Source organism: Camelus ferus, chromosome 20 (genome assembly GCF_009834535.1).
Source record: "Camelus ferus isolate YT-003-E chromosome 20, BCGSAC_Cfer_1.0, whole genome shotgun sequence".
NCBI lineage: Eukaryota > Metazoa > Chordata > Mammalia > Artiodactyla > Camelidae > Camelus > Camelus ferus.
In genome coordinates, this window is record NC_045715.1 from 24,546,509 (window position 1) to 24,571,050 (window position 24,542).

Consider the following 24,542-nt stretch of genomic DNA (forward strand, 5'->3'; position numbering starts at 1 on the left):
CAGCCCCAGCAAGCAGAGTGTGAGAGGTGAAAACCAGGGGTCTGGGGGGAGGGGGGTTCAGGGAGGTTTTGTGAGAGACCGGTACATAGATTTATGCAACTGAGCTCACGATTAGACGGTTAGATGGATATCCCACGACCAAACACACCAGGAATAATATTTACTTAGCCTTCTCTCCCACTGCTCCCCTAAGCACACCCTCCACCCTATGCAGCCGAAGGAGGCTCGATATTGTAAAGGGGACCCCGTCCGTGCCTGCCTCCGAGTGTTGGCTCAGACTGCTCTGAAATGCCCTCCCTTCCTTCCTCCACCAAATCCAATCCTCCCTACTTCTCCTTTGAGATCCAGCCCTAGGGCTGCCCTGGGGCCTTTAAGGCTCCCCCCCACCACCACTACCACCACCACAACCACCCTTAAACTGCAGTTAGAACCACCTTAACTGTTCTTCATGTACAAGCTTTAATTCCAGAGCTATCATCAGAGAATACATCACAGGGCTAGGCAGAGAGTAAGTGCTTAAAAAACGCTTCTTGGTGGGCTACTCACTGGTCTCAACTGGGGGTGATTTTTGCCTCCCAGGGGACATTTGGCAATGTCTGAAGATATTTTTGGTTGTCACAACTGGGGGAATAGGCAGAGGCAAAGGCTGTTACTAAAAATCCTACAACACACAGGACAGTCCCCCACAACAAAGAATCCTCCAGTCCAAAATGTCAGGAGGGCCGAGGCTGAGAACCCCTGGACTACGTCGGGAGGAACACCTTCCCCTCTGAGTCCTCCATGGGTCTTCCGCACGTACTGCATTTGTTCTCTAATTTGATCCTCACCAGCTGTTTTGTTTTTTATGTGGGACAGCCAACCTTTTCCTAATCTCCCCTCCAAGTAAGGTGGTTTTCATACCTGCTCTGTCATCTGTAGGTTTCTGGTGAACTCACTTTCCCTCTCTCTCATCTCCTGTTTTTGCTGCAGGGGCAGCCATCTTAGGATCCACTTCTGGAGATAAGGAAACTAAGGCACAGAGACACCACCTAAGTGGTGGTGTTTGCCTAAGGTCACACAGCTGGCCTGGGTAGGGACAGAATTAGAAACCAAGTTTCTGCCCTCAGGCCAGTACTGCCACCTTGATAACAAATACAACCACATTCCTTCACAAATATCTATGGGGTGGGGTACCAGTTCTTCTCCCACTCCAGCTGGAAAAAGAAGATATGTCCTTGGGTGATAGGTGACAAGGGCCACCAAAAAGGGGGTGTCAGAAATGTGAAGGGAGTTGGAGGAAGGACAGAGCATTCCAGGTGGGAGCATCACTGAAGGCTCCATGGAACAGGCGATATTGAAGGCAGATGTTGAGGGACAGGAAGGATTTGGGCATGAAGAGATGGAGGGAAGGCATTCCAATCAGAGGAGATGGGGGGCTGTCAGGGAGCACAGAACTGGGGTCCAGTTTGATTGCAGAACCGCAGGGGTGGAATAGTAATTGGACTGGCCTTTAAGATAGCCTAGAATGCCAACCTAAATGTCTGAACATTACCCAGCAGCCAGGAGGGAACTCTCATAACCTGTAAGCTATTAGGGAACATGATCACAGAAGGCTCTAGGATGTTGGGACCTGATGGAGCTGAGTACAAGGGGAGAGGAAGGAGGGACATCCAGGGCTTCTGCCTGGTTCTGCTACCTAGTAATTGCGTGACCTTCCCCTGTGCTTCAGTTTCCTTATCTGTAAAATGGAGGGAAAAAGTACCTACTTCATAGAAAGGTATGAGGATCAATACAAGTAAAGTGCTTTGGACAGGGTCTGGAATGCAGTAAATACTATGTAAGTGTTAGCTGCTATAATTTTTTATTGCTACTACTACTATTACCACCACCACCAGTCCAGGTGAGAGGTAGAGGGTCTAGAGGGTGTTGGAACAGGTCCTGAGCTATGGCAAAACAGCACCGTCATGAAGTGACCACAGATCTGGGACTCTAGGTGTGGCCCTGGAGGCAGGAAAGAGGAAGGGGTCAGGGGTTACCAGGCAGACACAGAAGGAAGGAAGAGCTGGATTTCAGGTACAGGAGGGAAGTTCAGGTGGTAGGGCTGGCAAGCTGTACAGGTGGAAATTAAGGGCCAGGGAAGAGAAGCCCAGAACCACCTCAGAGCCTCCATGGGCATGAAGCCACCCAGATGACGCAGTGCTAACTGACACATTCGTGGGATAGCAGCTCCCTAGCAGGCTATTGAGATGAGAGTACATTGCAGCCCCAATGCCACACTGTGCCTCCATTTCCCAATCTGTCCTATGAGGGTGTGGAACTATGAGAATTGACTGCATCTCAAACTCCAAAGTAGCCCTCCCAGCTGAGGATAATGAACATGGACTCTTGGTGGGGGTCTAGGCGTCGCCCAAAGACCTGGCCACAAGCACATTTCTTTGAAGTCTTCTCTGTTATCTTTAAATTAGCCTGTACTCCACATTTCCACTCTCTAATTATAACTGTTTTAATATTAAAGCAATGATTTGTTCTCAGATCTTCATGTGAAGTGGGCACTGAGAAAGCATCCTGTTTGTTCTGGGGTTTCATGCACCACCCAGCACACCCCTTCCCCCATGTACCAGCCTCTCCAGTCCTAAGCGGCTGCACCCGAAGCTCCATGCAGGGGACCAGCGCACCCTAGAGGCCAGCCCTGCAACATCCCAACTCCTGGGCTGGAGTTCTAAGCCTTCTCTTTTCCCTCTTCTCACCAACCCAGGGTCCCCAGGGCCTGCAGGGCAGGTCTGGAGTCTGCCCTCCTATGCAAAGGGCCACTGAGTGGCTCCCAGGCTCCAGGAGCTGTGCTGGCTCTGGACACAACGGTGAGGGAGACATCACCCCCATCCCTGAGGACATCATGGTCTTTGAGGAAGAGGGTGGTGAGGGGCACAGGAGCACCAAGGACAGGCATCTATTTCAGACTTTAGGGTGGGGTAGGCGTGCAGGTGGAGACTTCCTGGAGGAAGAACATCAAAGGGAGTCTCCAAGGCCTGAGCAGGCCCAACCAGGTAAAGGAGAGCAAAGCCCCAGGGGAGGCATCAGCATGAATGAACCACAGAGACTGAGCCAGCATAGATCAGGCTTCACAGAGCCTCAGGTGGTGTTATGGGGCTGAAAGTAGGGGTGGGCAGAGGGAAGGAGACAGAGCTGGACCCTAGGGGCTCCTAGAGGTGTGACTTGTGCTGCTACTGATACACCACCCCCCACCCAGGTTGCACCTAGACTGCAGTCACTGGTGTATGGCACACATGTGAAGGAGCTTGAGACTTATCTCATAGGTAACGGACCCCGCAGGACCTCAGCTAGGGTGGAGGCTGTGCAAACCAGGCCAAGGAGCTGGGTGGGATGTCCAGCTAGGTGTTAAGCAGGGCAGCAATGTGGTCAATTACCATGTCGGAGGAGTATTTGGGTTACCAAGTAGAGGATGGAAGGAGGCGGGAAGGCCATTAGGGGACTGTTGCAAAGCCCCCACACAGGGGAGATGGTGACAGTGGGGGTGGAGGGGAATGAAGAGGACAAATGTCAGAATATACAGGTGGTAAGAGGAGTGGGGTTCCATCGTGGACTGGGTGTGGGGCGAGGGGCAGGATATGTCAAGGATGCCTCCTCGGATGCCATGGCCCCCATGATGACAGTACAGAAGGAACTGGCTGGCCAGGGGAGAGAGGAGGGTTGTGGGGGACTTTAGCCAGTGCACTCACTTTGGGAAGGCTAAGTCTGAGGAGTGGCCAGCAGGCAGCTGGGCATACGAGTTGGATACCCAGGCTGATGCCAGGGCCTGAGATAAGGATGTGGCAGAACACTGTTCTCTCTTCAGGAAGTTCTGACTCTAAAAAGACCTTCCTGAGTCCAAACTGACCTCCCAGTGTTGCCCTCCATGGTGCAAGGCCTGCCTTGGGGCTGCCAGAGTTTAATTCCTTTTCCACCTGATGGCGTTTCCAATGTGTGAAGACAGCACTTCTGCTTACCAGCACTGTAGCTTCTCTTGTTGATTGCAAGGGAGCAGGGATCAACCACTGAGAAATGAGTAATCTGACCTCCTTTGCTTTAAGCCTGAGAGATCATGGCCTCGTCTGAGCCTGTCAAGAATCCTTAGAAGTCAAGCTCCAAGAGATTTGACCCCTTCCCTTCACTTCCCTAAAAATCTCCTTAAAAGAGTCCAGGGAAAGATGGAGCCTGCTTCTCTCTGCCTGGGTAGGGGACAGGGACAGCTCTGTCTTTTATCCTTGCAGAAAACAAAGCAATTATCTGTGAGGATCAGAGCTCTTTCAAAGAAATTTATCCACGGTCCATCCTCACAAATAGCCTTGTTCTATTGAATTCAGTGTGGATGTATAATAAGCACCCACTGTGTGCACAACAGGATGCAGGCCAATGTGAATAGAGCAACAGAAAGGGCTACCACTTTGTCTGCCCTTGGGGAACTTCAGTCCAGCTGGAACACAAGACCATCCCACTTAGAACAGATACAGGCTGAGGGAGTGGACATATGGAGGGATTTGGACTCAGTGATGGGAGTCAAAGCCAGCTCTGCAACCTCACTAGCTGAGTGGCTACTGATGTGAGGATAGAGCCAGTTTGTCAGATGGTTGTGAAATGTAAATCTCCTGGCACCCAGGCACTCAACAGATGATACTGGGAGACAGCACTGACATAATGCTCACTGGGGGCTCGGCATTGTTCTAGTAACTTACTTAATTCTCAGTGTGCATGGCATAGAGGGGGGCAGGAACTCAGCCAGGGGCACGTGGCTAGTACGTGGTAGTCAGATATGAAACCCAGGCCATAAGTTAGGGTTATAAGTTTCTGCAGTTTAGTGGGTCTGGCGTGAACTGTGCTGTCCATGAAGTTCAGAAGGAGAGAGCACAGAAGGCTGGCCCAGCTGGGAAGGCCCCAGAGGAGTAGGGCCTGAGCTAGCTTTGGAAGGTGGGATGGTCTCCTGGGAGGGAGAACACACACAGACGAAGGCTCAGCCATAGAAACTGTTCTTTGAGGGCAAACACTATTATCTCCAGAGAGACTGGGTACCTTGTCCAAGGTTCTCCAGGACTAGACGGAGGTATCCTGACTCCTATTCCTGTCTTTCCTTCCAGAAGAGATAAGATATTCTGCAGGTCCTGAAACTGTTCTGATTGAACGCAGAAGCTATTCTGAATTCAGGATCTCAAGTCTCAGGCTCAGAAGCTTCTGATACTGTCTCTCACCTTCTGCCCCACCCACAGTTCTATCCCCCAACCTTGTTGGAAGAGCTCTCTTAAGGGGGCCCTATAACTCAGTGATCTGGAGTCAAACAAGCTTAGGTTGTCTGCCTCTTGATTCTGCCAGTTACTGGACCACATGTCTTCAGTCAACTCCCCTAATTTCTCTGAGATTCAGTCTCTTTGACAGTAGAATGGAACAATAACACCCACCTCACAAGAGAACATGCAAAAACCCCACCTCAGTGTGTGGAGAAAAGGGAACGCTCCTACACTATTGGTGAGAATGTAATCTGGTGCAGCCACTATGGAAAACAGTATGGTGATTCCTTAAAAAACTGAAAATAGAGTTACCATATGATCCAGCAATCCCATTCCTGGGCATATCTCTGGAGAAAACTCTAATTTGAAAAGATACATGCACTCCAATGTTCATAGCAGCACTATTTACAACAGCCAAGACACGGCAGCAACCTAAATGTCCATAGACAGATGATTGGATAAAGAAGTTGTGGTGTGATCTATATATAGATAAATACACACACGCGCGCGCGCAATGAAATACTACTCAGCCATAAAAAGAATGAAATAATGCCATTTGCAGCAACATGGATGGACCTGAAGATTGTTATACTAAGTGAAGTAAGTCAGACAGAGAAAGACAAATATCATATGATATCACTTATATGTGGAATCTAAAAAATGATACAACTGAATTTATACAAAACAGAAACAGACTCACAGACATAGAAAACAAATTTTTGGTTACCAAAGAGGAAAGGAGGGGAGGGATAAATTAGGAGTTTGGGATTAGCAGATACAAACTACTATATATCAAATAGATAAACAATAAGGTCCCAATGTATTGCACAGGGAACAATATTCAATATCTTGTAATAACTTATAATTAAAAAGAATATGAGGGGGAGGGTATAGCTCAGTGGTAGCACTCATGCTTAGCATGCACAAGGGCCTGGATTCAATCCCCAGTGCCTCCAATTTAAAAAAGTTAAGGGAAAAAAAAGAATATGAAAAATAATATATATATATATGTATATCTGAATTACTATGCTGCACATCAGAAACTAACACAACATTGTAAATCAACTACACTTCAATAAAAAACAAACAAAAAACCCCAGCCCAGCACATGGCTCACTGTAGTCCTTAGTGACTGGAAGATATGTATTATAACAGCAAACCCCAGCCTTCAGGCATCTGCCTCACCTCATAGATGTTGAATTGGCTCTGCCCGCGGGCCAGCTCCCGGTAGCTGGTGGTAAACTCCCCAATGAAGTCATGGCTGCAAGGGAAGGCTGCTGCTGAGACCACGAGGCCCAGACTCTGCTCTGCCCATCCCTCCACCTTTCACATCCCTTCCCCTGGCTCCCAATTCTGCCCAGGGCCTCTGCTCCAGGGGTCCACACCAGCAGAGAGGCTGGGTCCCCGGGAAGAGTCCAGTGTCACCCGTCACCCATGGAACAAGAAACCTAACAGTCACCCAGCAAAGAGCAGGCTCCTGGAGAATGGGACCCACTTCTACTTATTTGAACAAACTAGCAATAGAAGCTATTTTGGGGACAACTGGGGAGATCTGAATATGAAATGAATATTAGACAGTATTCAAGAATTATTGTTCAATGTGTCAGGTGTGATAATGATATTTGTACTTATGTAGGAAAATACCCTTGTTTTTTAGACATTCTCAATGAGATACATAGAGGTAAAAATGCCACGATGACTGTAACTTAAACTGCATCAGCAAAGCACAGATAAAGCAACTATGGCAACATGTACCACTTGTTAGATTCAGGTGATAGGCTTAAAGTGTTCATTCAACTCTTCTCTCTACTTTTCTGTGTGCATGACATTTTTTCAAGAACATTTTTTGAAAAGACAATTAGTCCTATGTCCAGGCAGCTTGAGGTGTTTTCTGCAGTGTTTACACCTTCTGGATCTCTGCCCCACAAGTGTGTGTTGAGGTTAAGTACAGCCAAACCTTGTACAAAGCAGAACTCCCATCTTCCCCGTGATTGGCTGCCTTTCACCGTCACTGTGCCTGGTAGAGGGTAGCGGTTAATAGCCTGGCCTGGAGCTGCTGATAGAGAGTGATGCCAAGCAGGTGTCCCTGGGGCCTTGCCCCACCTTGAGCCCACACTGCGTTTTGTCTACATATTTACAGCTCTCAGCATTCGGACTGTGAGCTCCTTGATAGTGGGACCCAAGGGCATCTGTTGGCTGGCCCCAGCTTTCCCGGTAAAGGAGAAGTAGGGGGAACTCCAGGGTGAGATGACGAGGTGAGTCATGGGTGGAAACCTGAGGCTGACTTGCCTGTGATGTGGTTAAAGCAGAGAGGAGGGGACAGAGTGAGTTGGCACCAGAGTTTCTCTGCAGGAAGGTCTCAGGAAGGTGAGCTCTTTGGAAGGGGCTTGAGCCTAATTTAGACCTGGGCTTGCACAGCCCTTTCCAGCATCCCTGTCCACGTCACAGCCTTGAGAGGCACCAGTGGAGATTACAGGGCTTAAAGCCCTTCCATGACACTCCCTACTGCAGAATGGAGGGCTCACAAGTCAAGATAACATACTTGGATTTGGCTCAACAGACAAGCAGGAGCCAGTGAGGGTTCTACTAAAACTGTGAGAGGCCTGTTCTTGTCCTTGTTTATGAATTCTCAGTGACACTGGCTCCTTCGGGGCACTTAGACCCACAGAAGGGGAAGGCACTGGCTTCCCCAAGGCCAGGCTCAGCCCTACTCAGGCTTTGCCTCACAGCTCCTGGGTCCATTCGTCTGCGTTAGAGCTTACCTCTCCCATATTCCACTCCCTCAGGCCCTGATCCCTGCAAACAGCTCCTCTGATGAGCTGAGGGCCTACCCGCTAGATTTCAGTGAGTCTCTGAGGGCTGAGCTGCATCTTCTTCACCCCATAATGCTTAGCCTGACACAGAGAACATGGCCATGAATGCTCAGGTCACCAGTATCTGTCTACACCTCAGAACATACACATTTCAGAAAACTCTAGGGGGATGAGTGGTAGCGCGTATGCTTAGGATGCATGAGGTCCTGGGTTCAATCCCCAGTACCTCCATTAAAAAAATAAAGAAAATCAGCGAAAGATGTACCTTAAAAATTATTTAAAAAAAAAAAAGACAATTCTAAATTCTCCCAAAATGTGGGGAGATTTTAGGCACTGGCTGGCTGCTAGGCAACTACTTGAGGAAAAGAGGCTTCTAATGCCTCTCACACCATATCCTGCAGGACACAGGTCCTCTGATGCCTCAGTGGAGCTGGGCAGGGATGAGCCAAGAGGGCAGTGGACCCTCCCCAGGAGAACCCAGGCCCCCTTACCCTCAGAGCTGCCATGGGTGGGGGCCTGGGCACAGCTCTCCCCATGAAAGGGCCCTTCCCCCAAGTTGCTGACCCCATCCCTGCTCACCTTCTGTCCTTCTGCCAGCTTACCTGCCATCTCGATCCCAGTCGTATACCTCCACCTTGATGGTCCTGTAAGGCAAAGGACCCGTGGTGGGATGGACTAGACCCAGCACCTACATGGCCTGAGGATGGGGCCCTTCTTATGCTCCTGGACCAAAAGGGGATGCAGGAACACCCACCAGGCTCCCAGGGCCCTCAGTGGAGAGGAAGCAGCCCAAGAGACAAAGGAACTATCTTGAGACCTTTAAAGGTTTTAGAGATGGGGCAGTCTCAGAGCTACGTAGGGACTTCCCTGAATTTCAGGGAAGATGTGGAAAAGCAGCCTCAGATTTCAGTTCACCCCACCTTCTGCTTGGCCACTGCAGACAGGGCACAGGTCCCAGCATGAAGCCATACTGTCAGTTTATCAGGGGTGGGGCTGTTGCAGTGGGAGTGTGCTGCTCCCCGGCTGTCACTTCTAAGCAGGGAGGGCTCTCCTGGGGAGGAGTGACAAGACTATGTGGTGGGACCCCAGGGTCCAAGAGGTCTGAGTGTTGGGCAGCCAGCCCTGCATGTCAGGGCTGGGCCCAAGGGCCCTGACTTGGAGATGGCCTGTTGAGCTTTTCCACACCAGACTGGCTCCTGAGTGAGGGTGTAATTATCTTCACATTTTAGCCTGGCTGCTTTAATTAGTTTGTTTTGACTCCTGAGCATGGGGCTGGGCTTCAGGAGCCCATTTTATTTTTAGCCTGTTTCCATGGCAACAGGCTAGCAGACCAGAAGTGGAGGAGGGAGGTGGAGGGTTGTGGGTTAACCCTTGGTGCCAGCCATCCTCCAGGGATGCCCAGGGACAGGGCAGCTGCCAGGGTCTCACTGCAGGGTCAGGGTCTGGGCGGGTGGGAGAGGCGTGGGGGAGCTGGGGTCTCCAGCCTTCAGGTCTAAATGGGGCTCACAGAGGTGGCTGCCTGGGCTTGTGTTCTATGAACATATCATCTTGCCCATGGTCACAGCCCATCTCCTCAGGTCTGTGGGAAGTCAGCCTTGGGGTTCCGGAACCCCCAGAAGGAGGCGCTGTCTCCCTTCAGATGAGCCTCCACGGGGCATGGGGGTGGGGTGCGGCTTTTGCAGCAGTGCAGGAACTGTTTTGGAAATGAAGGAATGCCCCGTAGGTTGTGCACCAACTGGATTTTTGTTATCAAAATGTAAAATGGGGCAGGCATAAAAGCCTACCATGTAAAGAAATCCTTTAAATTCTTGTGAAAAACAAAAAACAATGTCTCTCTGAGGTGAATTATTATGGAAAGAAAAAAAAATCAAAAAATCTAGACCCCTGAAGATGGACTGATTGATGATCTGGAAAGAGTAGAAAGTGGCTGGGTATGGATTTGGATGCTGGGCCCTTAGCAGTGGGATCTGGGGATGTCACTTGATCTCTCTGAGCCACAAACCATCATTTTAAAGTAGAGAAAATAACGGCACTGCAGAATAGCTGGGAAGGTAAGTTGGTCAAACTACCTGGCATGCAGTGGATCTCTATAAAATTGCCTCCTTCTCTCCACTTTAGTATTCAGGCCACATTTGGGATAGTTTCTCACATGCAATTTACTTAAATCACTTGAGCCTGGGTACCTGGGCTCTGCAACTTCTGATTCCTAGAATGACAAGGCTGAAGTGACCTTGGTGGCACCCTAGCCTGGCCGCCTGGCACACTGCTAGGGAACTTTTGAGACACACAGACCCCCAGGCCCTGTTCCTGGCAGCTCTGGGCAAGGCCCAGGAATCTAGTTCAAAGATTTCTAAAGTGGTTCTGCTGTACATGTTCTGGAGGGATAACCTCCAGCCCTTCATTTTCAGGTGGGGAAACTGAACCCTAAGGGTACCCAGTGACTTGCCCAAGGTCACACAGCTGGTAAGGGTCTGAGCCAAGACGCTGCCCCACAATGCTGAAGTCTCCCAGTCCTTCCCCAGAGCACCCCTAGCTCTGCGGGGGTCCTTCAGGGACTCCAGCAAGGAGTACCTCTCCTAGGACCACCACCACCAGTCCTCAGGTGACTAAATCAGTGACAACCACATGCTCAGAGACTGTAGGAGGACCCCAGTCATAGCCACAGCCCTGGATACCCAAAAAATCACTGGGAGATTCTTTTTAAATCCCATGGCCAGAGGGCCTGATTAAGTTGGTCTGGATAGAACTTAGGCACGAATAGTTTTTAAAAGTCCCCTGGCTGATTCTAATGTGATGCCACAGCCTCTGACCTCTCCAGATGAGATTACTGGTTTTTAAGCTTGGTTACACATTGGATCCCCTGGGGAGCTTTAGCAAGCCTGATGCTGATGCCTCACCCCAGAGATACAGAATCAATTGTTGTGGGGTGTAGCCTACGCATGGGAATTGTTAAAAACCCCTTAGGGGATTTGAACTTGCTGCTGAAGTTGAGATCACTGAATGTGAGATTCCTGTGCAAACTCAGCCCAGCAGCAATCACAGTCAAGGCTCCAGGAATGGCTGGCAGCCTAGAGGTCAGATTAGCTTGAAAGCTACAACCTCTGGCCTTGAGGAAGAAGGAGGTGAGAGAAACGGTGCCCAGAGACAGGGAGGGGCAGTGGCAGAAGCCAGGCACAGCTTTGATTACTTAGTGACATTTCTGTCACTATCCAGCCCTGACCTAGCAGCCCCAGGTCACCACACATGCCACTGTGAGCTGCAGGCCTTGGCTCCCAACCCTTTAGCACAGGACCAGCAAAGGCTCATGTCAGACCAACTGAGACTTCTGGGGACAGCAACCAAGAGAAGGGGCTCCTGGGTGTGTGACAATGAACTGGGCCTCACAAAATGAACATCTTGTTTGACACAGAAAGACAGAACAGAGCCCCTAATCTGGGAGGCAGGGAGGTGGACAGGGCGGACTGCAGGCTCTGGGGCAGGTGGCCTTGGATGACAATCCCAGCTCTTCCAGGTACTAGCTGTGTGGCCCTCTGCAACTGGCTTAGCCCCTGAAGACCGTTTACTCCTCTGTAAAATGGGGTAATCAGACCCATTTTGGAGTTGCTGTGAGAAGGCAACTACATCATTCACACGGTCAGCATTGTTAAGCCTGAAATACTCAAGCCTTTCTTCCAAGCTCCTGTCTCCCAAATAATTTCCATTCACCACAAAAATGTCAGCTCCACAAGGTCAGGGATTTTTGTTTGTTTTGTTCATTGTTGTATCTTCAGCTTCTAGAACAGTACCTAACATATACTAGGTAATATAAATATTATTATTAAATATCTGTTGGCTAAGATCCCTTAAAACTTCATGAAGTGGGCCACATGGTAAAAATACTCTCCTTCCACAAAATCTCAAAGGGAGGCCCAGAGTGTATGGCTTTCCCCAAGTCACACAGCTGGTCAGTGGCAATGCCAGGCCTTGGGGCCAGGAGCTAGTGTTCTGTGGGTCTCTGAATGTGCGGGGCAGGAGTGAGAGCCCGGTGTGTGTGAGCCTCAGGAGGCCAGCAAGGATGGAGGATACCGGCAGAGTCGCCAGGCTTCGCCCCCGGCACACCAAGCATCTCTATAGTCTCCTCCGAGCCAAGCTGCAGGTCGGCTCCTAATGAGCCTCTCCTCTCCCAGGCAGAAGGTACATCTCCCTGATGCTTACAAGTCCTGAGGGCTGACAGGCCTTCAAGGGTTTGCCCTGAACTAACTGAGTCAGCCCATTACTCTGAGAGGCTTCGGGGAGGAAGAGATGTATGGGGCCTCACTAGGCCAGACAGCCAGCCTGGATGGTGGGGGCACTAGGCAACCCTGGCTATACTACAGTGACTTTGCTTCCTCTGTCTGAGTTCAGCTTCTGCATATGCGAACCAGGGATAAGACGAGCCTAACTGAGGCCATAGTACTGGCCTGGCCGCCCCCACCCCTGCCACTGTGCTCAGCTTGTGGTGGGCTTCAAAAGAGAAGCAACTGGTTCACCCAGGGGGCCGAAGTTTCAGTGATGTGAGAGACCCCAACTCCCGGGAATCCTCTCCCCTCTCCAGGTGAGGACCCAGCACACTCAGTACCCATTCACCATGAAGGTGTGAGTGAGTGATAGCAGTCCAACTCAGAGGAATCTGGTTTAACAGGGACAAATCCTCAAGTCACAGAATATTCAAAAACAGAGCAGGGGGACTTCAGGGAAGGCAGAAGGGCTTCTTATGATCACCCCACTTCAGCCTACTGGAGGCCTAGACTGGCTCTGACCTGCCCAAGCCCCTGAGCAAGGTCCTCCCGTCCCACCCCACTCACTCAACATTTTGGCCATTATGTCAGCAGAACACTGGCGTTAAGAATACAGATTCTAGAGCCAACCCACCTCGGTCCAAATCCTGGTTCTACCACTGACTGGTAGTAAGAACCTGGGTGAGTTCCATAACCTCTCTGGGCCTCAGTTTCCTTACCTATAAGATGTGGATAGTATTTGTAGCTTTTCCAGAGGAAGTACTAATTGTTGGGAGGATTAAATTAGTTCACATGTAAAAATTACCTCAGAAGTGCTACAGGAGCACTTCTCTCTGTCTCCCACCCTGGCCTGGGAGCAACCTCAGGAGGAGGCTTGGGTCTGATAGCTCAGTATGTCCACAGCACCCAGCACAGTATCCTGGGCCTGTCTGGCTTAGAAGACAGAGCTGCTAGATTAAATCCAGTGTGTTCTATGAGGCTTCAAGAGGTGCCTCAGATGGAGAGGAAAGTGGCCTTGTTTTCCTGCACAAGGTCCACCCTCTCCTGCCCTGAGGGGGCCTCCCAAACGCTTGTACCTCCCGAATGGTTGTTGGGTACATGAGTGACCCTAGGGCTCAGCGGAGGGTAGGCCCACTTGATTACCAGGCCAGTGTGACACACCTGACCCCTCCATTAAGACCTCTGTCAGTCATGTCACAGTCAATCTGTTCCTGGCTACAGAGGAGGGCCCAAGCTGCCCAGCCATCCTGGAGGGAAGCCAGTCTAGGGCTCAGCCTCAGAGGGGGAAAGGGGAGCCTGCCTGGGCTCTCCCCACGACCTGCACCTTCCCACTGCACCCTCACTGCTTCTCATGGCTGAACAGTGAGCCTAGGCCTCTGAACTGGGCTGCCCTCCTCACCATCCTGACAAGGCTGTATTCTGAGCCCCTGAGAGCCCCTCCTAGGTATTCAGGGTTGTAGGGGGCCAGTTGAACCCCCAAAACCTCTAGGCAATGCAGTCAGAAATCCCAATTCCTTCCATCCCCATGAGAATGAACTGCCATGCTCTCCATCCCCTAACCTTGAATTTCTGCCCCCCGCTCCTTCCTCTCTATTCCAACATTTTTTCCCACATCATTTGTCCCACTCACCAACCTTCCAGCCTCCCAGAGCCTACTTTAGACCCTGCTGTTCCAGCCAGACTGTCCTCCCATCCCCCACCACTCCAGGACCTGGACAGATATGCAGCAGGGGTTCTTTTGGCTGGAATGCCTATTTTTGTCTCCAATCTCATTCTGCATAACTATTTAGCTATTTAACAAACATATGTGCACACCTGAGCTCCCTGTGGTCAGGTTATAAGCCTCCTGAAGATGGAAGTGTGGCTACATTCCTTTGAATGCCACACAGCTGGAGGCACAGTGCCAAGCACATAGTAGGTGCTCAATGACCATCTGTGGAACAGATTGTGGCTTTTCTGTCCCATCCAAGAGTCAGGAAAATAAGCCGTCTCAACTCCTGGATCAGCAGCCTAATAAAGAGGGAGACAGGGGTGCTTAAGGCTGTCCATCCACTCATTCCTGTCCCCCATCCCACTGCACACACCCTGTCAAGTAGCCACTGTGAACAGAGTCCCAGGGTGCCCGTGCCAATGCCACCAGCCAGGATACCCTGAGGTGTCTGCTCTGACAACCCAGTGTTCCTGTCAGAGTGGCCAGCAGAGGCCCAGCTTCCTCAAGTCTGCCTGGGCAGATCTGCCTGAGAAGCCCCTGCCAGCTGGGCTACCAGCTATAGCAATCACCAGGAAACCAGGCTGGGTTCTTGTGACAATGTAGACCAGTACCGTGTTGCAGCTCCCATCCTACGTGCCCCCTCTCCCCTGGCACTTACCACAATTTGTAATTATATGTTTCTCTGCCTGATTATTGGATTAATGTCTTCCTCCCCCACTAGCATGTAAACTGCAAGAGGCTGGGTGAAGGGTGGAGACTGTGCATTTTGTTCCCTGCTGACTTCCCAGCATCTAGCACAGTGCCTGTCACATGGTAGGGAGTCAATAAACATTTGTGGACAAAATGCTGAATGGTACTTTATGCATACCAGAGCCTTCTAGTGTAGGTTGTGTCATGTAAGCTTCAAAGCAGCCCTATAAGGTAGGTAGATGTTTAAACACCCATTTTACAGATAAGAAAACTGAGGCTCAGACAGGTCAAAGTTTGCCCAGGTTGACAGTATTTTTCAGTCAGAGTCAGAATTAGAAACCAGGTATCTGTTATCTACACTCCACAATCTACACTCAAACAATGATGAGATGTAGTATGAGTAGCATCAAAAAACTCCACAAGCTCTTTGCACTGCACTCCTCATCCCCATTAATGGCAATCTGGCTGGCAGAGCATATCCTGGGATCTTGACTTCCCAGAGTCCTTCAGCCAGAAGTTGGAGCTGCTGGGGACCAGGGCACCTCTGCCTGCATCCAGAGCCACGATCTGGCACACAGCTGCCCCTCCACTAGGAACAATGAAAAGACCAGCTGCTGAGATCCAGGCTAGGGAACCCCAACACTCACCAGGGCTTCCCTGGAATCCTGGGCACCTCCCATCCCCCCAACCTGGGGGGCTTCCACCATTGGGAACATCAGACTGGGAAGAAAGAGGAAGGGGCTGGGAAGGGTGTGGAGAGGGAAAGGAGGGAAAGGAGATAAAAGGCAGACACTGCCCAGGAAGGCAGAGGGAGTCCACAGTCCCACCCTGTGCAGGGCCACCTGCACACAGCTCCAGGAGGCTCTGCTGGTGCTGATGGGACGGACTGCGTCAAAATGAACCACCTCCCGCACCTGTGCTTGGCAGGGGGGCATTTCCTTATCTCACCGATCATAGTCCCCGTTGCACAGGGCTCTCACGGGAATGGAGAACGTTTGCCAGACTGGGTTTAGGGTATTCTTCATGACCTCGGTCTTGTGGCAGATCGTGAACCTGGCAAAGAAGAGAGGGAAGGCTGTCAGTCCTGACCCCAAGGGAGGCAGAATCCAGGTCAACAGAGGGGCTGGCTGGTTAATTTCTACAGTTGCCAGACAGTGGAAATGATGGCTTCGTCAAGTGATGAGCTGCCCTTCACCAGCAGCACCCAGTGAGAAACAAGACAGCCATTTCTTGATGACACTGCAGAGAAGATTCCTGTACCAGGTGAGGAGTGTCAGGAGATGTGGTTCTCACCCTGCTCTCTCACCTGTAAGCCCAGGGAGTTGGCCACTATCTGACCTTCTTCATCTGAGATTCACGAAGGGATCAGAGGATGGGCGTTTGGGATGTATGAACCCTTGAAACCATCAGTGGAACTGGGTGCCTAAGTTTCACGAGCTTGCTGCCCCCCTGCCTGGAGCACTCTCTCCCCAGATTTCCATGTTCATAGCTCACCTCCTCACTTCCTTCAGGTCTTTGCTCAAATGTCACCTCTTTGACATGATCACCTGCCCTGAGCACCATTATTTAAAATGTAAAAACCTCCTGGTCCCCTGACTCGGACATCACCTAGTCCTCTTCCGAACTGCTTTTTCCATTGCATCTGTCATCATTTGACATTTTACATGGTCTGTCTTTCTCTTTATTTCTTTCACAGTCTGTCACTAAAATGCAAGCTCCATAAGGGCAAGGGTTTGTCTTCTTTAATCAGTGGTATATCTCTAGTGCCCAGAATAGTGCCTGGCACTACTTAGTAAGTATTCACGTAATATTTTTTTTTGGAATGAATTAATGAATAAATGTATTTCTCAGAGGAGAGTTTCCATAGCTTTCACTGGCATTTTGAGCCAGTGAAATTTAAGCCCCTGGCTTAGATAATCTCTAAGACCCTTTCAGCTCGCTCTTCTAGTCTGAATCAATGAGCTTACTTTGCAAACTAGAAGGGCAGAATTGGCTTAACCCCAGCTGGGCCCCAATCCAGCGCCCCTGCCCACTCCCCACACCATACCTGGCTGGCCCCATCCTGGAAGCCTGCCCTGCCACATGGAGGGGCAGCCAGGAGCCAGAGTGGAGCAGGGCAGCGGGTGGGGGCAGGGGCTGTCCCCCTGAGATTTCCCAGCATCTACCCCAGCTACCTCCCGACTTGGAAAGGTCACCCAGGAAAGTGCCTGGGCCCCGCCCGTGCCCACACAGCCTGTGCCATTTCTTCTCAGGCAATTTTCAAGTCAAAATGTCATTCCTGTCACTGTGGCTCAGCATTTCACTTCTGTGCTCCTTCTCGCCCACCCACTGGAGTGTGAGGTACACGTGGGAGACCTCCCCACACACAACAGAGCTGGTGACGAGGACAGGAATGGGGACAAGGGAAGGAGGGGCTGCAGGTGCCCATGGCTGGGGCAGGCAGGTAGGGCTGGAAGGGGAGCCTGGGTTGCGGGGTAGGGCGGGTGGCAGGGAGGAGGGAAAATCAGATCAGCAACTGATGGTGAAGGGAGGGAGGTCTGCACGGGACAGAAGCCCTAACCTCCCACCTGAAGCAGTCACACAGACCTGCCGTGGACCCTCTCAGCCTCTCCACGTCTCTGGAACCACTGCCTTCTCTATCTCCTCTCTCTTGCCAGCCAAACATCCTGACCGAGTCTTCTAAGCTTCTAAGCTATTAGCCTCATTTCCTCCTTGCTTCTTTTCTTCCTGAGCCCTGCATAGTCTGCTTTCTGCTTTAGACTCTTGCCCCAAACTGCTTTCTTTAAGCTCCCCCAAGCCCCTCAACAGCAAATCCACAGGCCCTTCAACTCTCTGCCACACTTGCCATGGGGGACCAGGTGCTAGTGTGGAAATGGTCCCTGCAGTCATCTTCTGCCTCAACTGAATTCATTTCAACAAACACTCAGGGCGTGGTGTTGGGGGAGCATTAACCAACAGGGTCAGGCAGATGTGGGGTCTGGTCCCAGGACCACCACTGCCAGCTGTGCAGCCCTGGGCAAGTGACTGAGCTTCCCTCTCACCATAAAAGGGGGTAAGAACTGTAACTAACGCTGCCAGGCTCTGTTCTAATAACCTATATTAACTCATTTAATCCTCATGACAACTCTGTGAGGAAGGTGTTATGATTATCCCATAATACAAACCAAGAGACTGAACCGCAGAGGGTAGCACTGCGTTGTCCAGAAAGGTAGCCACCAGCTACACGTGGCTATTTACACTTTTGTGAACTAAAATGAAATGAAATAAAATTCAGTTCCTCGGTCACACTAGCCCCATTTCAAGAGCTCAGCATCTACAATGGCGACCATACATGACAGGAAGATACAGAACATTTCCACCATCCCAGAAAGTTCCATTGGGGTAGAGACTTGTCTGAAGTTACATAGGTAATACTTGGCAGTGCCAGGCCGAGCCTGGCTCCATCACCACGTTCGTACTCCCAGACAGTGATTCTGATTGAAGAAGACAAGGCAGGGGCAGTGCCAGAAGCACAAGAGGGTGCTTCCTTCCCTTTCCCTCTTGGCGTGGCAGGTGTGACATTTCACTACCTCCCTGGGTCCCTCCAGATCGGTTTCTCCAGCTGCCCTTGGTGTCTCCCTCACCCCAGCAAGATCCAGCCCATGATTGAAGTGAAACTCTCCCCTCCAAATAAACTCCCATCACCGCCCCCATCTGACCAGCTCCTTTGCTATTTTCAACAGTCTAGGTTCCCTGCAGCTCCACTACCAAGGAAGGGGCTGTGACTACAGTCCCCACCCAAGTTCTGTGGAGCGAGGTCTCACACTGTCCCCTTGCCCTGTCCTCCGCTCCCGCTTCCTCCCCTGCATTTCCACAGCACAGCTCGCTTGGCGCAGCACCTCCCACCTGTTCACCGCGTCAGTCACGAGTCTTTCCCTCTCCCCCGCCCCATCCCCATCCATCCCACACTTAGCTCTGCTAGAATAATCATTGGCAAACACTGCAACACACCCCTCTCCTGCTCCACAACCCAAATCCCTCCCTCCTGCTGGCCGGCCAGCCCTCACCTCTAAGACAAGCCTGGTGGGCCCCTGCCCTCCCGTCTGGAGGATACCTGCATAGACATTTCCATGGATGCCCAGAACATCACTCAGATCTCTTCCTCCCTCCCTTAAGTCAAATTAAAGTCAACAAGAATTATTTAAAGAAATCCTGCTAGGAGTCCTTCTGTGAGACAAAGAATCCTTTTGTTATGCAAATGATCGTACCTAATTTTCCTTGTTTTGTACGCTCAGGTTTAAAAATCAGTTTTCCCTTGAACTGAAACGCACCTCCTCCCTGCCGCTGCCCTGCCCCCAACACACACACACACACTCACACACTCACACACTCACATCCACCCAGAATTTCAGATTTAAGGAGACAGCGAAGCTCTCTGCCCCTCTGCTTAGGGCACGCTTGCTTTGTACATGCTGTTTCTCTAGCTTGCTTTTCTTCCCTGCTCCTCATCCCCACCCCCCACCCCCCCGTGGACCCATTTTCTTCCTCTCCTTCGAAACCTACTTCCTAGTTCCTCTTCTCCAGCAATTTCTCTAATTAACCTCCCTGGCCTCATCTCTTCCTCATTCTGCAGAATCCCTGCTGTAAGTGGCCACAGCCTCCCAGAGCTGTGTTGCTTAAAGAGACCATGGAGACCACGTAGTCCAACTGGATCATTTTACTGATGAGAAAACAGGCCCAGAGAGGGTGCATACTTGCCTGGGGCCACACAGTTGGTTGCAGAGAGGGCCTAGGGGGACTAGAATCTGTCCCTCTGTGTACATCACTGACCTACATTGGCCAACGAGTTGTGTGTCTTTCCATCATATTGTGGGTGGCTTCCAGATTAGGGAGAGGAGAAGGAAATGGGGGCTTCAGAGATGTGAGGGATTTTGAATGAAGCCCGTGGCAGAATGTGGAGCCAGGTGGGGAAAAGGGTCTGGATTTGCCATGCTGAGTATGAAGTCGTTGGGGGGACATGTAGTAATGGGGTGTCAGAAGGGCTGTGTGTGGACAAGGCTTAGGCTTAGAGATGTGGACTGATTTGTGTGGAAGAAGGAATGGGCTATCAGAGGGGCTCCTCAATCCTGTCCTAGGCCTGTTTTGGCCTACTCCCTCCATCTCTGATATGCCCAGTACTCACCATTGCTAAGATCCTCAGAATAGCACTGTGGGCTTGGAGGCTGCTTCCAAAACCCCACCAGCCCCATCCATGCCACCAGGCACTATCCTGGAGCTCCTGACTTCCACCCAGAGCCCCTTTCCTCTCCAGAGCAGGAACCCCAGAGCAGCACCAGTAGGAGAGAGTCCAAGCCACTCTGCACAGCAAGTTACCACAGCCCACCCTCCCATTGATCCCAGAAGGTGGGGTGAGGCCAGAGAACTCACGTTCCATCCTCGTTGCTTCTGTAGAACACCAAGAAGGGGTCAGACTTCCCAAAGAAATCCTTCTTGTCCAGCTTGTTGGCACAGAACTGCATTGTGGCGACGTCCTGGTGGGAAGGAAGGAAACAGGGTGTGAGGCAGCAGAAGGCTAGAGGGTGCCCCAGGGCCCTGGGGAATCCAGGCACCAAGCTGGTTAGAAAGGATAATATCTCACATTTGCCCCACAGAGTGCCAGGCCCTGAGCTAACACTTCGGAGGGTCTCCTTTCATCTTCCAACCCCACCTGGCAGAGCAGCCAGCCAGTGAAGCAAGTGGATTCTGCAGCCGGCTGCCCCAATTTGAATCCTGGCTCTACTGCTTTGCAACTGTGTGACCGGGAAAAGGAGGTAACCTCTCAGAGCCTCAGCTTTCTCCCTGTATATGGGGCTGATTGCAGCACACATCTCAAATGGTTGTGGTGAGAGCTGAATGAGATCAGTTTGGAGCAAAGTGCAGGCACATCACACCCTTGAGGTCAATGTTCATGCACACAGTTCATCACTATTTTACTGAGCGGCTCAGAGGGGTGAAATGATGAACCCAAGCCACCCCGGGCTCAGTCACCTAACCCCAGAGCCCTCACTGTCCACATGGTCTCATTCCCTCACAAGTTTGTGTGGTTCCTAGAGGACACTCATCACTTTCACATGTGCTGACTCACAAGCGGTCCCCTAACTCTGAGGTAGATATAGCTGGACCTGACTTCCCACTTTACAGCTGAGGAGAGAAGAGTACAAAGGAGCCACAGCCACCTGGTTGGAACCACAACTCTGCCACCTACCAGCTGAGCAGCCTGGGGCAAGCAATGTAACCTTAACATCAAGTTCTCCTTTGAAAAATGGAGTAATAATGCCCCCTGTGAGCCTCTTGGAAAGACTAAGGGAGCTGGCATATGTTAAGTACCAGTCCACAGTGTCTAGCACAGAGCAGTTAAAAGAATCGGAGCCAACACTTGCAGTGTGCCATCTGCTTCTGGGCTAACCCCGATGAAACTGCCAATGTTCAACTAGTGTTTACAATAAATACTATTGTTATTCCCATTTTAAAGCTGAGGAGACTGAGGCACAGAGAGGTTGACACCCTTGCCTAAAGCCACAAAGCTAGTAAGAGGATTGAAACAAGACAGTCTGTCTCCAAAGATTAATAACTGAGATTCCAAATGATGACCCTGAATCATCAAGATAAGTTTAATTATGTTCTGTAGCCTCAGTTTGAGAAGTCAGAGAAGTGTGAAATCCATTTTAGAAAGGCCTCCCCTGTGCAAACTAGTTAAAATTAAACAAACAAAAAAAGACTGGCTCTGAAATTCATCTAACTGGAAAAATCCACCAGTGAGCCACACCTCATCCCCCCGACTCCCCCACCCCCACACAGCGAATATATGTGAGGCATTGCTGGGGGCTTATTTTTTGTTCAACCTGATCTGCCCTCCCTAACACCGCCTAGACCCGAGAACATTTGCCAAAAGCCCATTATGATAAACTGTATTGTGCCATTATCAAATCCAAGGGCATAAAACAGAACTTCAGAGAGCTTTCTAGGCTGTAACCAAGGCAGGCTTCTTCCCCAGTGGGTGTGCATCCCATGGGGAGTCCTTGAGGCAAGGAACATGTAACTGTACGGGGGCTTGCTTTTGAAGGTGACGCTGAGTTATGCCAATAGTCATATGAACTATGCTTTGACTGTTCCTCTTAAATAAGGGTTAATCATACACATGTGACCCCAGGAAGAGGCTGGGTAAGTGTCAATAAAACGGACTGGGCCAGCAAGATTTGGGAGCAGCAAATTCTGGCTGAAGGTCAGAGGTCCTGCTGTTTGACATCCTTAGCCTGAGAGTGGGGCTCTCTGAGCACATGAAATGCCTTTCTCAAAGTAGAAGCATCTCTGGAATCAACTGCAGAGAAAATAAAGCAGCTCCTGCAATGTGTAATTTTTTGCAATTTCTGCCTTTTCACCCTATCTTTTAAAAAACATATTAAATTCTTCTAAAAGCAGGATTTCCTCAATTTGCATCTTCCCACATGTTAGTCAGGCTGCTTGGGATACCACAGCAAACAACCTTTCTCTCTAGGGTGGCGGTCTGGCCCACTCTAGCATGTTAGCCTTCCCTGACCCAGGAGAGGGCCATGTAGGGCAGAAGTCAGGCCCAGAAGCCAGCAGGTGGGCTGAAGGCTGGGAGAAAGTAGCAACACCCAGGAGGGGAGAATGGAAGGTTTGGATCTTGCTGGCAGCCCCCAGGGTCAGAGCAAGGATAAGGTAAGTGCAAAATTTAAGGGACTCCAAAAATCTCAATAATCAAAATAAAGATTTGAATGCGATAGTTTAAAAAAATCAAAATGAATGCAAAAATCCATGATACATATAATATCAAATATCTAAATAAAGTCATTTTACAAATGAAGAAACTGAGGCACAGAAAGGTCAAGTAACTTGCCCAGGGTCACTCAGCCAGTAAGCAATGGCATTTGGCCTGGATCCAGAGCCCAAGTTCTTAACCACTTTCCCCTACTGCTCACACACTGTACCCTAAGAAGCACTTTTAAAGAGATAGAGGAACCATGGCGACATTTATTGTCTTCTCTAATATTTGCTGCATTTTCCAAATTTCCTGGAACTAGTATATTCTTTTTTAGTCAGAAAAAAGAAGACATTAATTAAAAAGAAAAAGAATCATTAGCCACAACTATAAAATTTAGTACTTCAGCAGGAAGGAACACAACTCAGGGCTGAGGGCGACCACTGACCTCTGGAAGGCTTCTGCATTCACAGAGAGGCCCAGAGCCACAGCTTGCCATGACAAGACAGCTGAAGTAGGAGACCTGAGGTACAGGCATTCAGCGATGGCAGCGAAGATCCCCTAGGCTGGAGTTTATTCTAACACAGATGGTGGATATTGAAGTTGGCCTAAGAGACTAGGCCTGTCTGTACACATTGACTGTAATAACCATGTTGAGGTCAAGCTGGTTTTTCTCTGCTGTCTTAATCACTGACTTCTCAAGCAATCCAGTCAGTTGTGTATCTGTTGATTTGGTCATTCAGAGGCTGAAAACCCCACATGGGACCATTTTTCCTCCCGCTCATTGAGTCTGTGTTTCTGGGATACTAACCAAAATCAATCAACTAAGGTTCATAGAAAAATGGAACCATTCAGCTATGAGGATGTTCACTGCAGTATTAATTATATTGTTTCCTATAAAAGAACAGATTTCATATATTATGACCCATCCATACAATAGAGGAGTGATATGCAGCTTTAAATTTGTCTTCCAAGAATATCTGGTGACATAGGAAAATAAATCTGGATATCATTTTCTACTAATTATAAGAAAAAACTATATACTTGTACACCCAGAAAAAAAAGCCTTGGAGGAAATGCATCAAAATGTCAACAATGATTATCTCTTACTGATGTTTCTACTCTTTGTATTTTCCAACTGTCCGTTTTGAAAATGTTATCTTTTTAGTATCTGGAAAAATGTTTTTGTTTTGTTTTCTTTTGTTCTGTTTTTTTTTTAAACCAGAATGATGATTTCTAAGTCCAAAACATTACAAACTAACTTTTTAAAAGGGTGATGTCTAAATGCTGGTTATTCATCATGCAGGACGCTTATAGCCGTGCTAGATGCACACAACTTCCCCCAACATCAACCTGCATATTTTGAGTCTCAGGAAACCTTCACCACTTCCTCCCACTTCACCTTAGCTCTTTCTTCTTATCTTTCTCCCTCCCTCCCAGGACCCTTCCTGAGTCTCCCATATGGAGACACTGGGCTCTCTCTGAAGTATTTCTTTAGAACAACGAGAGTTCTGACTTTATCAGGATTCCAGGCTGCTAAGCTCCCCACCCACAAGGTCCCACACAATCTGGCCTCCACACTCACCTACACCCTTGCCTCTCTGATGTCACTCATCACTCTTCCCCTGACTTCTGAAGCAATCCAATCAGTTGCGTATCTGTTTTGGGCCTTTGCAAGAGCTATTCTCTTTGCCTGGACCCATCTTCTTCCAAGTAGCCGCAAAGGCTCATTGCTTCATCTGTATGTATTTTGGCATACTACATAGTATTATCCATGAATTTTCCTTCAGGATAGTAAAGAGTGCTATAAAATATTTGTTATAAAAATGAGGCAGTGGGTCTGACAGGGTTGAGGCCCACTGCTGCACTGTGATTGCTGTTGGCAATTTCTGTCTCTCATACTAAATTGGAAACCTTGGGAGGGCATGGACTGAGCCAAAGCATATTTGATGAAACGAAATGAATGAATACATGAGCAGGCTGGTGATACCTAAAAGGGTGGGAGGAGGGGCAGCTGCAGCATGAAGCTTTGACTCCCTTGGCTGGTGAGAGGTGAGCCACACTCTCACCAGTGTGTGC

General features: G+C 49.8%; 1 protein-coding gene across 9 annotated transcripts in view; it reads right to left on the bottom strand.

The window, feature by feature from the left end:
* The window catches only part of CPNE5 (copine 5), a 99,481-nt gene that overhangs the window by 14,689 nt on the left and 60,250 nt on the right, over positions 1-24,542 (bottom strand). For 8 of the 9 annotated variants that reach the window (XM_032462962.1, XM_032462960.1, XM_032462961.1 and 5 more), the window contains 4 exons: positions 20,132-20,235; positions 15,674-15,778; positions 8,671-8,712; positions 6,441-6,516 (listed from right to left, as the gene is read on the bottom strand). In XM_032462962.1, coding sequence (XP_032318853.1) covers positions 6,441-6,516; positions 8,671-8,712; positions 15,674-15,778; positions 20,132-20,235 — 327 coding nt within the window. Of the gene's footprint in view, positions 1-6,440; positions 6,517-8,670; positions 8,713-15,673; positions 15,779-20,131; positions 20,236-24,542 lie in introns of those variants that run through there. The other variant, XM_032462967.1, reaches the window with a different exon arrangement.